The sequence below is a fragment of the Taeniopygia guttata genome, chromosome 3 (genome assembly GCF_048771995.1).
Source record: "Taeniopygia guttata chromosome 3, bTaeGut7.mat, whole genome shotgun sequence".
NCBI lineage: Eukaryota > Metazoa > Chordata > Aves > Passeriformes > Estrildidae > Taeniopygia > Taeniopygia guttata.
In genome coordinates this window covers 49,706,518-49,719,015 of record NC_133027.1, presented here as the reverse complement: position 1 = coordinate 49,719,015, position 12,498 = coordinate 49,706,518, and the positions used below count along the sequence as shown (strand labels likewise).

The window sequence follows — 12,498 nt, the reverse complement described above, 5'->3', positions numbered from 1 at the left end:
AATGCTTTATCAGCCTAAAGAACCTGCCAGGAAAGGTAGCATCTGCGGAAAATGCTACGCATCCATTTCGCTGAAGGAATGCACTCATATATTGTGTAGTTGGGTCCAGTCTCCTGCCTGTCTGAAGCATGGAATACTTTTGTTCCTTACTTGATAGGGTCCAGGGTTCTTATTTGAAGTGCTTTGACATTGTTTCAAGTCGGAAAACAGTCTTTATTCTGATAATAACAATATTATCAGTAACAATACAGACATATCCAGCACTGGATTGTGTAGGCCTTCTGCTGCAGAGACCTCCTGGCGTCAGCTGCCAAGAAAGGACAGAAAGTGACATCTTGGCTTCATTAGCTCAGTCTGACTTACCAGCCTGAAGTTACCCTACTGATTTTAACAGACTAGCCAGATTGAAGTTAGACAAAAGTATTTATGATCCCAACTGAGCCTTTTGCAGACCAAGTAAATGTGAATGTAATGGCCCGGTGCAGAAATACAGCTATTTTCCGAATTCTATATGGTTTCAAACACTAAGAAAATGCTTTTCATCAGTGGAAAATCCATAGACCAACAGAAATTCAGACACATAATTCTTCAGAATAAGCTTTCATCTTACAAGTTTTGAGAAATGAAGTAATGTGCTCCTTTCCCTTTGCTTCCTTGAGTCACAATGATGTATATAACATAGATAGACATTTTTTGGCTGGACTCAAAAAAATAATTGAAAGAATCTAAGAACCAGATTCCACTTCCACCCTCAAACATATACACCACTACCTGTGGGCTGAACTGCCGCTCACTTTGTTCAGAATACAGTGAATTAACCTTAGACTAAATTAGACTGCAGTCCTGAAATGAAGCATGCATGATTGAAGAGCAGCTATCGAAGATAAATTGAGTGAAGTCAGCAGGGTCTCAGATGAACACAGAAATGCATCCACATACACTGAGTTCTTGGATAGCTACTTTTTCCTGTGGCAAGATATGCAGAAAATGAACATTTTCAGAAATGAAAAAGATGCAGAATATGAATGGGAGCAGAGGCATATGCCAAAAACACCTCAGTTATTTTACTCCATTTAAAACAGGGAGCAAAAAATAACTTTGCTACTGGGTGCCATATAGCAACATTTCAGAAGTTGTCCAGTATACCCAGTCAGTGCTAAATGCTTCTAGCATGGACACAGAGCCCACCAAGGCTGCTTCTCTTCTGTAGCTCAAATATTGTGAAGGGGAGTAGAGCATTCTCTCCTGCATAAGCAAGTGTGGAGGAACACCATCTTTCTCCAGCCCTCTCACAAGCCAGTAGGGTGGTTCGGCTGATCCCTTTTATCTATTCTTCCTCACTGCACTTCCTAGTGAAGCAAGAGCAGCTTAGATTTTTCAGTCCTGCCACCTGAGGCCTTGAACTGTTTCTTTTCTGCGACACAGACACCTCCAGCTAACCTCTGATCGCTCATGCCACATTATTGATGGCATAGAACAATCTGTTCTTCAATTTGTTTCAAAATAAAAATCAAAAAAAAGTTACAGTCCTTGGCAAGGAATGAGAGAGACAACAATGGGAAAAAAGAGTGGAAACAGAACCACTGGAGAGGGCCTTTTTAAAGGCTCTGGCCTGGAAAAGAATAACTAAGGATTCTTTTCATATCTAAAAGACAGTCAACACAATTAAGGCTTAATTTGCTTTTTTAGTTGCTCAATCTGCATCAAAGTCACATCTGTGCAAGTGGAGTTCAGAGCAGCAAGTAATGACAGTTATATACACATAAATCCTTAACAGATGCAAACCAAGCACAGGCTGCAAAACCCCTGGATGCACACTTTATGCTGAAATGGGTCTGGTCTCTCATTGAGGAGGGTCAGGCTGCTGCATTTCATTTCCATTTACAGTATCATTACACACACACCATTCATTTGAATGCTGGTCTGCTTTAAAAGCAGCTTTAAGACCTGGTTGTGAGCATGGGCAGCTCTTGCAGCCTCCTCTTTGCCTTGGCACTGCTAAAACAGTGCAGAGAAGTGTAGCATAAATGAGAGCTAACATGCAAAACCATACCTAAACTGCTAATCTCTGCAGTTTCATTTGACAGCTACACAAATCCCATGCTAGAACTTAGAGCCACACTACACAGCAGACAAAGAATTGCAGGCATTTCTTAGTCTTCTAGACTACAGGGTGGCTTTGTGGTTGTTCAAAGCCATAGCAAATTGACACAGGAGAAATGTGCATAGACATGAAATAAACTCTTGATTTTTTTGGTGTTTCATGGCAAATAATAGTATCACCTAATACTGGAAAACTAACTGTCTTTAAAATTGAACACCTATTATTGCATGTGTTTTTGTCATCACAGTGCAAAGGCAGAAAGAAGTAAAGAGATTTCCAGTTATCCACAGCCTGTCACAGTTTAGTTGCTTTCAGCAGGCACCACTACCAACCTGGAGCTGTACAGGTGATACTCCCCAGGCTCAGCTCCTTTTGCCTTAAGAAACAAAGCGAGTGAGTTGAAATAGACAATTATCCACCTCACATGTCATTTGCAGTCAGGGAAAAGGAGAAGGGATGTCTTGAAGGTGTTCCAAGGTCTCAGGTGAGCTGAGTTACTGTCTGAACGGTTTCATAATCCAGAGACTATGCATGGATCAGAAATTAACTGGGTACCTAAATCTTTGCTCAGATAAAATGTAACCAATTTAATTTAATAAATCCAGGCATTGAGGACTGCAGTAGGGCTAATTTATGGGAATTCAGTGCTCTGAACTGACTCAGGAGCTGGAATCTAGTGAAAATATTCTGACCTATTCACTGAAGATTTTAGACAAGGAAAGCTCATCACATGTCAAAATACAGACTTGCAGAAGGCTTAACAGGAGTAATGTAGATAACATATATTTAAATGGTGTAAAGAAGAGGAAGTAAAGGTTTGTAGTTTGAATCAAGTGCTGATGAACATAATTACTGTAATTATCAGGAAAAACATTTAAATAAAAGAAAAACAACTTTTCCATAGAGATAATTATAATGCTTTTATTTTGCAAATGTACTGAAGAATTGTTTTTCTGTAAAGACATACAGAATGTCTTCTGTAAAGACATACAAAATTGTTTTTCTATAAGGACATATTCCCCAATTCCACAGTTTCCATTTTCTCAAATAGCTATGAGTTTTGAAATTAGTTTAATGAACAGGGGGGAATATATGTGGAGATGTCAAACTTATTTTTGTCATAAACCACATGATTCCATTTACCACTAATCCTCAAATAATTGACCTGGGGCCACCAAGAGCTTGCAGAACCCTTGCTGGTACTTTATAGAGAACAGGCTGTTCACAAAATTTTAACTGTTCTCTTTCTAGCCATTTGAAAAGAAAAAATACATTAAATACTTCCTTAATACATACTTTTCCATACTGGCAGTTGCTGAGGTTACCACAGGATTGCTTTGGTTCTTTGTATTTTTAAAAATACATATGGAAGGGCAGTGATCTAGGACATTATTTCCCTACTAAGATGTGCTTAAAACTGTAGAAAACTTTATTGAAACCCTGCCTTGTTAAATGGAGAACAGACCCTACAGAATTCAGCATTCTACAGCTTACACTTGGCTAAAATATAAATGGTTTTATTTTCCTGAGAATTGCATTCTGTTCTACTTTGAGTTAAATCCATATTTGCCTTCTACTACTAGTGATGTGCCTGTCGCTTGGCAAGCACTGACATGATTGTCATTTCCCCACTGTGCCAGATTGTAAAGCATGGAAGAGATGGGACAATATAAGGGTCTGCAATAATGATACAGGGGTGTCCCATATTGAGCCATTCTTTGGTTTGGCAGAGAGAAATGAAGTCTACTGCTAAGATCTGCCTTGTATGTTTTAGAATGTCCTTGTCTTAGGAGAATGTCCAGAGATATCCATAGCAGCCTGAAATGAAAACTCACTACATGCAAATCAAAAAAAGACCTTAGAAAAAAAACTATCGAGAGGGCTTTTTCTCACCAAAAAATTAATTACAACTTTACATTACTGAACTCTGATGAACAAAGCATGGCATTCCCTCAGATGTGAGGCCCAACTGAAAACACAAAGGAGGAGTACTTATTAAGTACTGGTTTTTCTGAGATATTAATTTCTTGCCCTATTCTTTAATCCCTTCTGGTCTGAAAACAGTCTTTCCCCAGATGTTTTTGGAATGTTTCAAAAAAAAAAAAAAAAAGAAAGAAAATAAAAAAGAGAAGATATAAACTTTGGCCCTATTAGGGTTAATGTTTTTGCATAGACACATATGACCATAAACTGGTCAACTAATAGAGGTCTTCTGCTAACATTGTGACTGAGAACAGGAAGAATACAGCCACAATAATATACAGCTGTCTACTAAAAGTATTGCATACAGACATCTTTGGCCATGCAGTCTCTTTGCCTTCTGGAAATACGTGAGCTGCATTGCTAGCATGACAAAAAATATAGCAATGTTAAGAATTAGAAAGAGGCGAGTATAAGAAGCTGATATTGATGGGGTACTTCGAGCAGTTGCCACCATCTGTGCCAGCCCTGATCGGCCTTTGATTGACACCCCAGTTTTGTGCTTCACATAAGTGATATCTGCAAAGTCCATAAGATCTTTCATTTCCTCATCTTCATCTACAGGCAACTCTTTTTGTGCTTGAGTCTGTGCCTTTTGTCGCACTTTTCTTTCATTTACCTCAATCTGTGCAAAAATGTCAGGAACGGCATCAACAAATTTGTAGCCTTTGGCTACCTTTCTATTTTTCTTTGCTCTGCCATGCTGCTGCTGCTGCTGCCTCTGTGAGATTGCAAATATCCTGTCAATGGCCTCCTCTGTCTGTCTCTTATCTGAAAACCTCAGCAGGCGCTCAGCAGTCTTCCTAAAGCTGGCCGTGTTGCGTACACGAGACAGGATCTGCTTCTCAAGCTGCTGGAAGACTGGCTTAAAATGTTGCAGGTTCCTCTCCACGATCCCTACGTAGTCCTTCACTTCTGGCACTGTGGAGCTCCTAATGGCAGAGGCTCGGTCAAAGACAATTTTCTGGCGGTCTGCAATAACCTGTGCAAAGGCAGAGCGGGAGCCATCCTCGACAGGCCACAGGTACACGGCGTAGGCGTGCTCACCAGTGGTCACAAAAACATCCAGCTGCGGGGAATCTCCACGAACAGTGAAGCTTTGCACGTCCACAGAGGGCCCGATGAAAAGGTAGATGGCCCTCGTGACGGGGTGCCGCAGCAGGGTCGTTACATTCACGTAGTTTGTTCCATTGTAGGGGTAGCCCCGGGGATACATCCTCGAGGCAATGGTGGCTTTCTCACTGTGGCCAGTGTCGTCCATCCAGTACATCTTATATATCCCATCACGGTGCCTAATAAAGGCCCCATGGACGTCATCAACAACTGTTTCTTCAAAAGGCACATCCACATTGTGGAAGAAACTGGTTGCTGCCTCCAGAGGGCTGTCATCTTCTAGGTGGATTTGGTCCACTAGCAAGAGAAGCTGGGGATGGAGAAGTATAAGGTTTCGTTGCAGTTTTCTTAGCTTCAGTTTAGGATTGTATGCACCCACTCCTTCTCCCCGGATAAAAACCACCCCGCTTCTCTCTGTCGCAGCAACCACTCGTCCCTGACAGTCGCCAGCCAAGTCACGTTTATATTTAAGCCACTTTGAGGAACAGTCTTCTGTAATCTGCCCTTCCCATGGGGAGAAGCAGCTCTTAGACACAGCAGGGGAAAACATCAACACATTATTAAGAAAAGTATATTTTGGCCCATACAGAGCTTCTGTTATGAAAGGTACGCCATTGGGAGCAAAAGTGAAGGAGTTCTGGTCTGGGTGTTCGTGGCCAGCATTAAAGTTCCTCCACCCCTTGATCCACTCTTTGTACTTGTTCTTATGAACAATATCATATATTGCACGTCCTCCCAGCTTTCCTGACTTGAAGGAAAGGAAAGGCCTGTTGATTTCAGCTGGCAAAGCACTTCCATAAGTTACCACTCCCCAGTCCTCAAAATAATGCAGCTTAGGAATCCCATAGTCTGGTGGAGGTACAGAGCGCAAACTTGCATCATACCTGCAAAAAAAAGATGGGAAAAATGGGGTCAAAAATCACTTGACTGATTCCACTATCAGCACATGTACAAAACTCAAAAAACCATTCACTAGCTACATCAAGGAGCAAGCCAACAATATAAAGCCCACAGTTGTGCTTCCTAATAATATAGCTGTAATTATTATTCAGCATACTAGTCCCTATAAAAATTTGTTGTGCGCTTTTTACAGAACAATAGCTGAAAGCATCTGGTCTGCATTTAAAGCAAGCAGTCTTTCCACAGTTCAAAAATAAAGAGTACCACTGGTTTCTAACTAGCCATGTTTTGTCCTAGATAGTCATAAAACTATATAACATAGATCTTTAAAAAAGGCAGATTAGACCAGGCTGCAGACACTTTCTAGACATCAGCATTTGTGCCTATTTACTGACTACTTAACAAAGAGAAGAAGAGTATTTGTTTCCCCAAAATGATGATTACAGAAGTCTGTAGTCCTCAAACAGAATAGGCAATAAATTAAAAATTAATGAAAAGGCATTCGAAAAGCTCAATGTTTATTATTTGTATCAGTTAATGTATATTATTCTCTTTCTCCAAACTAGACTGAAGAAAAATTTTCATGGTCTTTCTTGTATGAATTGTAAGATATAACACATTTTGTCTAGAAAGAAGCCTTAATCCCAGAAAATAATAAAATTATTACAATTTTATCTATGGGAGTTAAAACAGCAAAAATCCAACCCAAAACTTAACCTTCTGGCATTGTTTTTAATCAACCAAAATAAACAAAACCATATTAAGCCCACTAACATTTCTGTTAGATGGTTCTAGAATCAGATTTTTTCTTACAACTAACCAGGAGTTTCTGTCAGGCCCTAGACAGTCCCAGAATTTCCATGGAGACACAGGAGAAAACAGTGATGGGACGATGTTCTAGAGGAAAGATTCTGTATTTTCCAAGTAACAAGATGAGGGCTGCTTGGAGCCTAACAAAGATGCACTCTAACTTGCACATCATAAGTGCAAACCAAGATTCTCAATAAGATTTTTCTTGCAAAAGAGAAAGAGCTACACTGACTCCTTGAAAATATAGTTGTTACCTCCACAAACAAAGGAAATTAATATGTGGATCTAAAGCTTCTTGAATATTTTAATTTCTTACTTTAAGAAGATTGACATAGAAGTAAGCATAGCTGTAAATTGCATGGAAAAAAATCCATCTAGCCTTTTAGCATGGCATGTTTTCCAAGCATAACTTGCTAATTAGTGTGCAAAACCTGTTAACACTAGCCTTACTGCCTGGATTATTTAGTTTTAAAAGGAAGTTTATACTATTTTACAGAATTTTTGAATAAAAACTAAGGTTTAAATATTCACCTAATTCATTATAAAAGAACACAACAGGATTAAACCCCATTAGAACAGACCAAATTAAATAAAGACTACATACAGGCAAATTTTCAGTTCCTTTGGAATGGACTATAGTCTATGAAAGCAATAGACAGTGGAAAGAAACCATAAAAACAGATGTAGGACAAGACCAGGTTGTTCCCTGTGGCAACCTGTGCTAAGTGAAGAAGTTCTTCTGCGCCTCATGATGCTGGGTGGCACACGGACAGCCTAAGCCCGGCCTGTATGGTGCACATCTGAAAATAATGAATTATCACTAACAGCAAACAGCTGCAAGGTTCCTTTTGAACCCACTCATTCCCTTTCATACCAGAGAAATTCAGTGTGGAGAGTGCACCACCTCTGCCCTTTGGATGGTGTGCCTGGGCCCTCCACCACTCGGTTCCTTCTGATCTGCTCTGCCAACCAGTTCCCACTGCCATTGCGCATGACAAACTTGTCAAGAAACACCAGCTGGCTCTCCGGCCCGTAGAACCAGTTATAGTTGGAATCTGCGATGGCCACAGTTCTCTGGAACCCTTGGGGAAAAGCAAAAAGGAGAAAGAACAAATAAGCACACAAAGATGCTTTTGAAGAGTATGCCGGTGAAGCCAAGCGGTGCAAACAGAAGCAGCCTTTTCTGATGTTTATAGACCTGCTTGTAAATGAGCCATAAATAGGTTACACAGGAGTGGTTTCCTTCTGCTGCAGCTAACTTGAATATTCACCTTTCTTCTTTGGCTTTGGGCTACAGACAGCCAAAGTACTACACAAAATGTAAGATGCAATCCACTTCCTCTCCTTACTCAAGTCTGGCAAAGGTAACTTTTTCCTTTACAGCTTTACTGTTTTTATGGGAATCTGTACTCTGCAAAGGAATAAACCAGAGGTGCCCTCAAATAATCAGCTTCACCTTGAAACCATCAGTGTCAGTTCATTTTGCTCTTAGGAACCTTTTCCCAAAGGATGCCTGGGGTCTCACATGGAGACAGCACAATTCCTTATGTACTTGTGCTGGCATACCAAAGCTGCATTCAGCCCCCCTCGCATACATGGATCGATCTGGGGTTCCAAGAGAGTTATCTAAGTTTTTTTAACCTGGAATTTGAGCAATGTAAGGTCCTAATTAAGTGTCCTGCAAATAAGCAACACAAGGGGTAACAGCTTTAAACTGAAAAAGGGTAGGCCTAGTCTAGAAATGAGGAAGAGGTTCTTTCCTGTGGGGATAGTGAGGCACGCGAACAGGTTGTGAAGTTGTGGATGCTCCACTCCTGGCAGTGTTTAAGGCTAGGCTGGATGGGGCTCTGAGCAGCCTGTGTTAGTGAAAGGGATCCTTCATTAATAAACAGTGATAAAAAAGGATGTTACTGTTTTGATAACTGTTAAAGGTAAAACCCAAGGAAATGGCTATTTTGAAAAGAATCCAAGTAGAGTGCTGTTTTAAAACGGCCTGTTTAAAGTATGAAATTTATTGCTGCTTCAAAAATAAAGAGATTAATCTTCATTCACCCAAAGGACCTACCAGGCAGGACAGTCCTGTACATAAATGCAAAGTGCTGCTTGAGCCAGGGGTGGCTGAAGTGATTGATGTCAAAATGCCTTTGGACAAGAAACATGTACTGAAACAGTGATCTGGTTGTGTAGCTGCCATAAGCCACCCCTTCATAGAGGGAGCCATCTGTGACCTCCTGCAGCAGGACTACTGACTTCTCCATGATTGCCAACACTTGCTTGGTCCACAAGTAAGCTTCCTGAAGGTATCCTGAAAGAAAAAGACAATGGCAAAACTAATTACAACACAATAGTTCACAGATGGTGCTGCCTGTACTTCCCCAGTGGGGTCCTTCACAGCAAGGAATCTGCAGTCCAGGCTCTATACTACAACCTACTGCTGCAGCATCCCTGTACTTCTAAGGTGAAAAATAAAATGCTGTATTTAAATGCAGAAAAGCAAGGTCATATGAGCATTGGAAAATCTATCAAACACTTTTTTTTGCCAATAATATGGGGTTATGCTTTACAACTTAAAAAGAAAATTTCCTTAACGCATTCAGGACATGCAAAAAAGGGAAGAGCCAAACCAAAACTATTTATTCCATTTCAAATTAAAGCTGTATGAAAACAAACCAATGGCCCCACTAGAGGGCTCCAATAATGCAACAATTCTGATCGGTCATTTTTCCCTGGCAGATCACCAGCATGGCAAGGAGATCCACAGAGACTAAAAAAGTTTAAAAGTTCACATTTGAGCTGCAGTTAACTGATATGATGATGAGCTAACTCATGCTCTATTTTAAGACTTGCTCTGTTCTACTTATATTTTCAGTTTGTTGTACAATCTAAAGGGTTATCCAAATAAAAGGTATTTTGGAAGAGCTTTGCATGGGTAATTCCAAAAGTAGGTTCCTCAGTTCCAGAATAAAATTAATCTTCCAGGCAGATAAATTCTCAGCATCCACATATACATGACCTATGCAATTTCAGTTTTTCTAAATAAAACATTTCAGAGATTTTACTGTTTTGGTCTGCTCTACACAAATCAGGACCTGGGAACTTCTTCCCTGGGAACTTTCTTCATGAGAAACCTTCTCAGTGCCAGTCTGCTTTCACTAAGCCCAAGCATGAGGGCCTCAGCACCGCATTTATGTATTTCAGAAGTTAGCACTTGGAGTCCAGTCGAGGCAAGGCTTTTTGGATTGAGTAGCAAGAGAGGTAGGACTAAAGATCAACTGCCTTGTGCTTCTACATGGCAGCTTAGTGTTCTCCCAGTTCAAAGTATCTGGATACAGACTAAACCAGACTTAATTCCACCCTATAGCAAAGCCCAGCTGGCACATATTACACCTCACTATGTGGTGAAGCAGTGCCTGGCTGAATGAAGCACATGTGCTAAGGGAGTAGGAGCTTCATTCAATCCTGTTACTCAATGTTTCATCTCATTGCCACCAACACTGTATTTATGCTCAGCAGAGTGATGAGTAACTCAGGCATCCTACCAGTCAAGGCTGCCAAATCCTGCTCAGTTAACAGAGACAAAAAAAAAACCCCAAAAAAACCCCAAAAAACCAAAACCAAACAAACAAACAAACAAAAAAACCCAAAAAAACCACCCCAAAAACCCACAGTGTCTAAGCAAAACAGACAACCTGAGTCTATCACTTTAAATGTACTTTAAATGCCTGGCTGAAGAGGAAACTGTGATGGGGAAGGTCTGAGCAACAGTGGCGCTACTTACTTTCACTTCACTCATAGCTATTAAGACACTCTTTAGTTACTGTTCATGGAGCTGGCAGCACAGTGGTATGTCAGAATAAAATCCTGAATGTTTCCACTCCTGTTTTCCCTTGTGACATAAAAGGGAAGCTATGACTGCCTCAAGAATGTTATTTGCCATGGTTCAGCACAGTGCCTTTATCATTGTAATGCATTAATGTTCTCTTTACTTCGGGTATATCTGTGCTATAACACTACACTTGTAGTACACTAAAAGGATAATAATACATTGAAATAAAAAAATTAAAAGACTCAACACCCTGTCAGGCTACATGACAAACCAGAAAAAAAATCTCACCTAAATTTAGAAGTATATAAGCCAGCTATCTATATCTATCAAGGCCTTACACAAGTTCCTATTTTGAACATCTGAGTGTTTAAGTGCAAAAACTTCACCATACACACATGCCTAGAATTAACTTAAATTAGCTTCATTTTTCATTTCTTTGGCAACATTTACATTCTTTTAAATTGGCTGTTTAGACTCTACAAGCTTCAATAGCTGAATTGTGTTTAAACTTACTAGTTGGAATTTAAACCTTCTGTGAGAAAGGTCTACACTGGGATACACTATTTGCAATTGCTATGTATCTGATACAGAAGCATAACATGCTCATCCCTTTTCTCCCTTGCGTTTTTTTCTCCTTCAGATTATTTTCATTCATATTGGAATTACAGTTTGGGTTTTTTTTTCATTTTAGACTAACAGAAAAACCTCATTTAAGTTGCTATTTTAAAAAAATGAAGTTTCTTTATATCAAAACAATAGCATTTTAATTTAGAAATATACAGTCTATTTTGACCTATTTTCATTTGAAATATTACTACTACTTTCAAATTGCTCAAGAATTCATTAGTTTCCTACTTTTTTTCTTCCTCCTCCCCCCAAACACCATCAATTTAGTGAAAAAAAAATATTGCCCAGCTTTGTGATGTTTTCATTGTTTTTCACATGGCATACTTATGGTCTGTACCTTAATGAAAAGCAGAATCATCTTGCAAACTTCCAGCTTTCTGCACCAACAAGGGCTTAGGGAAAGCTGGAATTATATGAAATTTAGCAAACCCGCTGAATAAACATGGCTTGAGTCTTCAATTTGTGGAAGGCAAGACAGGAGGATAGGGAATAACTTCCACACATGCTCTTGATGCTTTTCAACATATACACATTATTCAGTGTGTTTGTTTTGACAAGCACTTAGCAAAAAATGACCTTCTAAAGCCAGCGGGTGCCACAGTTTTTGTCACATTTCTTTGGGCACTTGAAAACTCCAGTGATGCACAAATGTGCCTCTGTTTGGCAGGGCTGAGCAGCTCGGCAACACCATCAGCATCCAGAAACTAGATTTCCTTGACTTGCAGTGTGTAAGCAATTCCATTGGGAATCATGTTTTCAAAGTACTTCTAGCACATATAAAATAATCACCTGATGAATTCTTATGAAATTAATTACGGATTAATTCCTATGAAAGTAGGAGCTGGCTCCGTGACTTCCATCTCTCAGCTGAAGTACCGCTGGGATTTAATGTCAAGATTGCTCATCTGTTTTCTCTCTCTCACTCTGTGACTTGCATTGTCCAGCAGGACAGGGACAGCCCCTCGACAGAGCAGGCAAAAGCTACTGGTCAGGGCATTCACCTTGGAAATGGGAAGGATGGTTTTCTATCCCCAAAGCAAAGAAGGAGAGGAAACCAGGCACAAATGTTGGTTGTGGGGGTGCAATGGCAAAGTTCAAAGGGAAAAAAGTACAGCATTGCTTATCTCCATGGAAAAGG

At 40.0% G+C, this 12,498-nt stretch overlaps 1 protein-coding gene across 4 annotated transcripts in view; it reads right to left on the bottom strand.

The window, feature by feature from the left end:
- Positions 1-2,998: 2,998 nt before the first annotated feature.
- DSE (dermatan sulfate epimerase) overlaps positions 2,999-12,498 on the bottom strand; it is a 35,385-nt gene continuing 25,885 nt past the window's right edge. For 3 of the 4 annotated variants that reach the window (XM_030267776.4, XM_041715131.2, XM_030267777.4), the window contains 3 exons: positions 8,973-9,212; positions 7,782-7,989; positions 2,999-6,081 (listed from right to left, as the gene is read on the bottom strand). In XM_030267776.4, coding sequence (XP_030123636.2) covers positions 4,320-6,081; positions 7,782-7,989; positions 8,973-9,212 — 2,210 coding nt within the window. In that variant the 3' untranslated portion in view covers positions 2,999-4,319. The remainder of the gene's footprint in view (positions 6,082-7,781; positions 7,990-8,972; positions 9,213-12,498) is intronic. The other variant, XM_072926791.1, reaches the window with a different exon arrangement.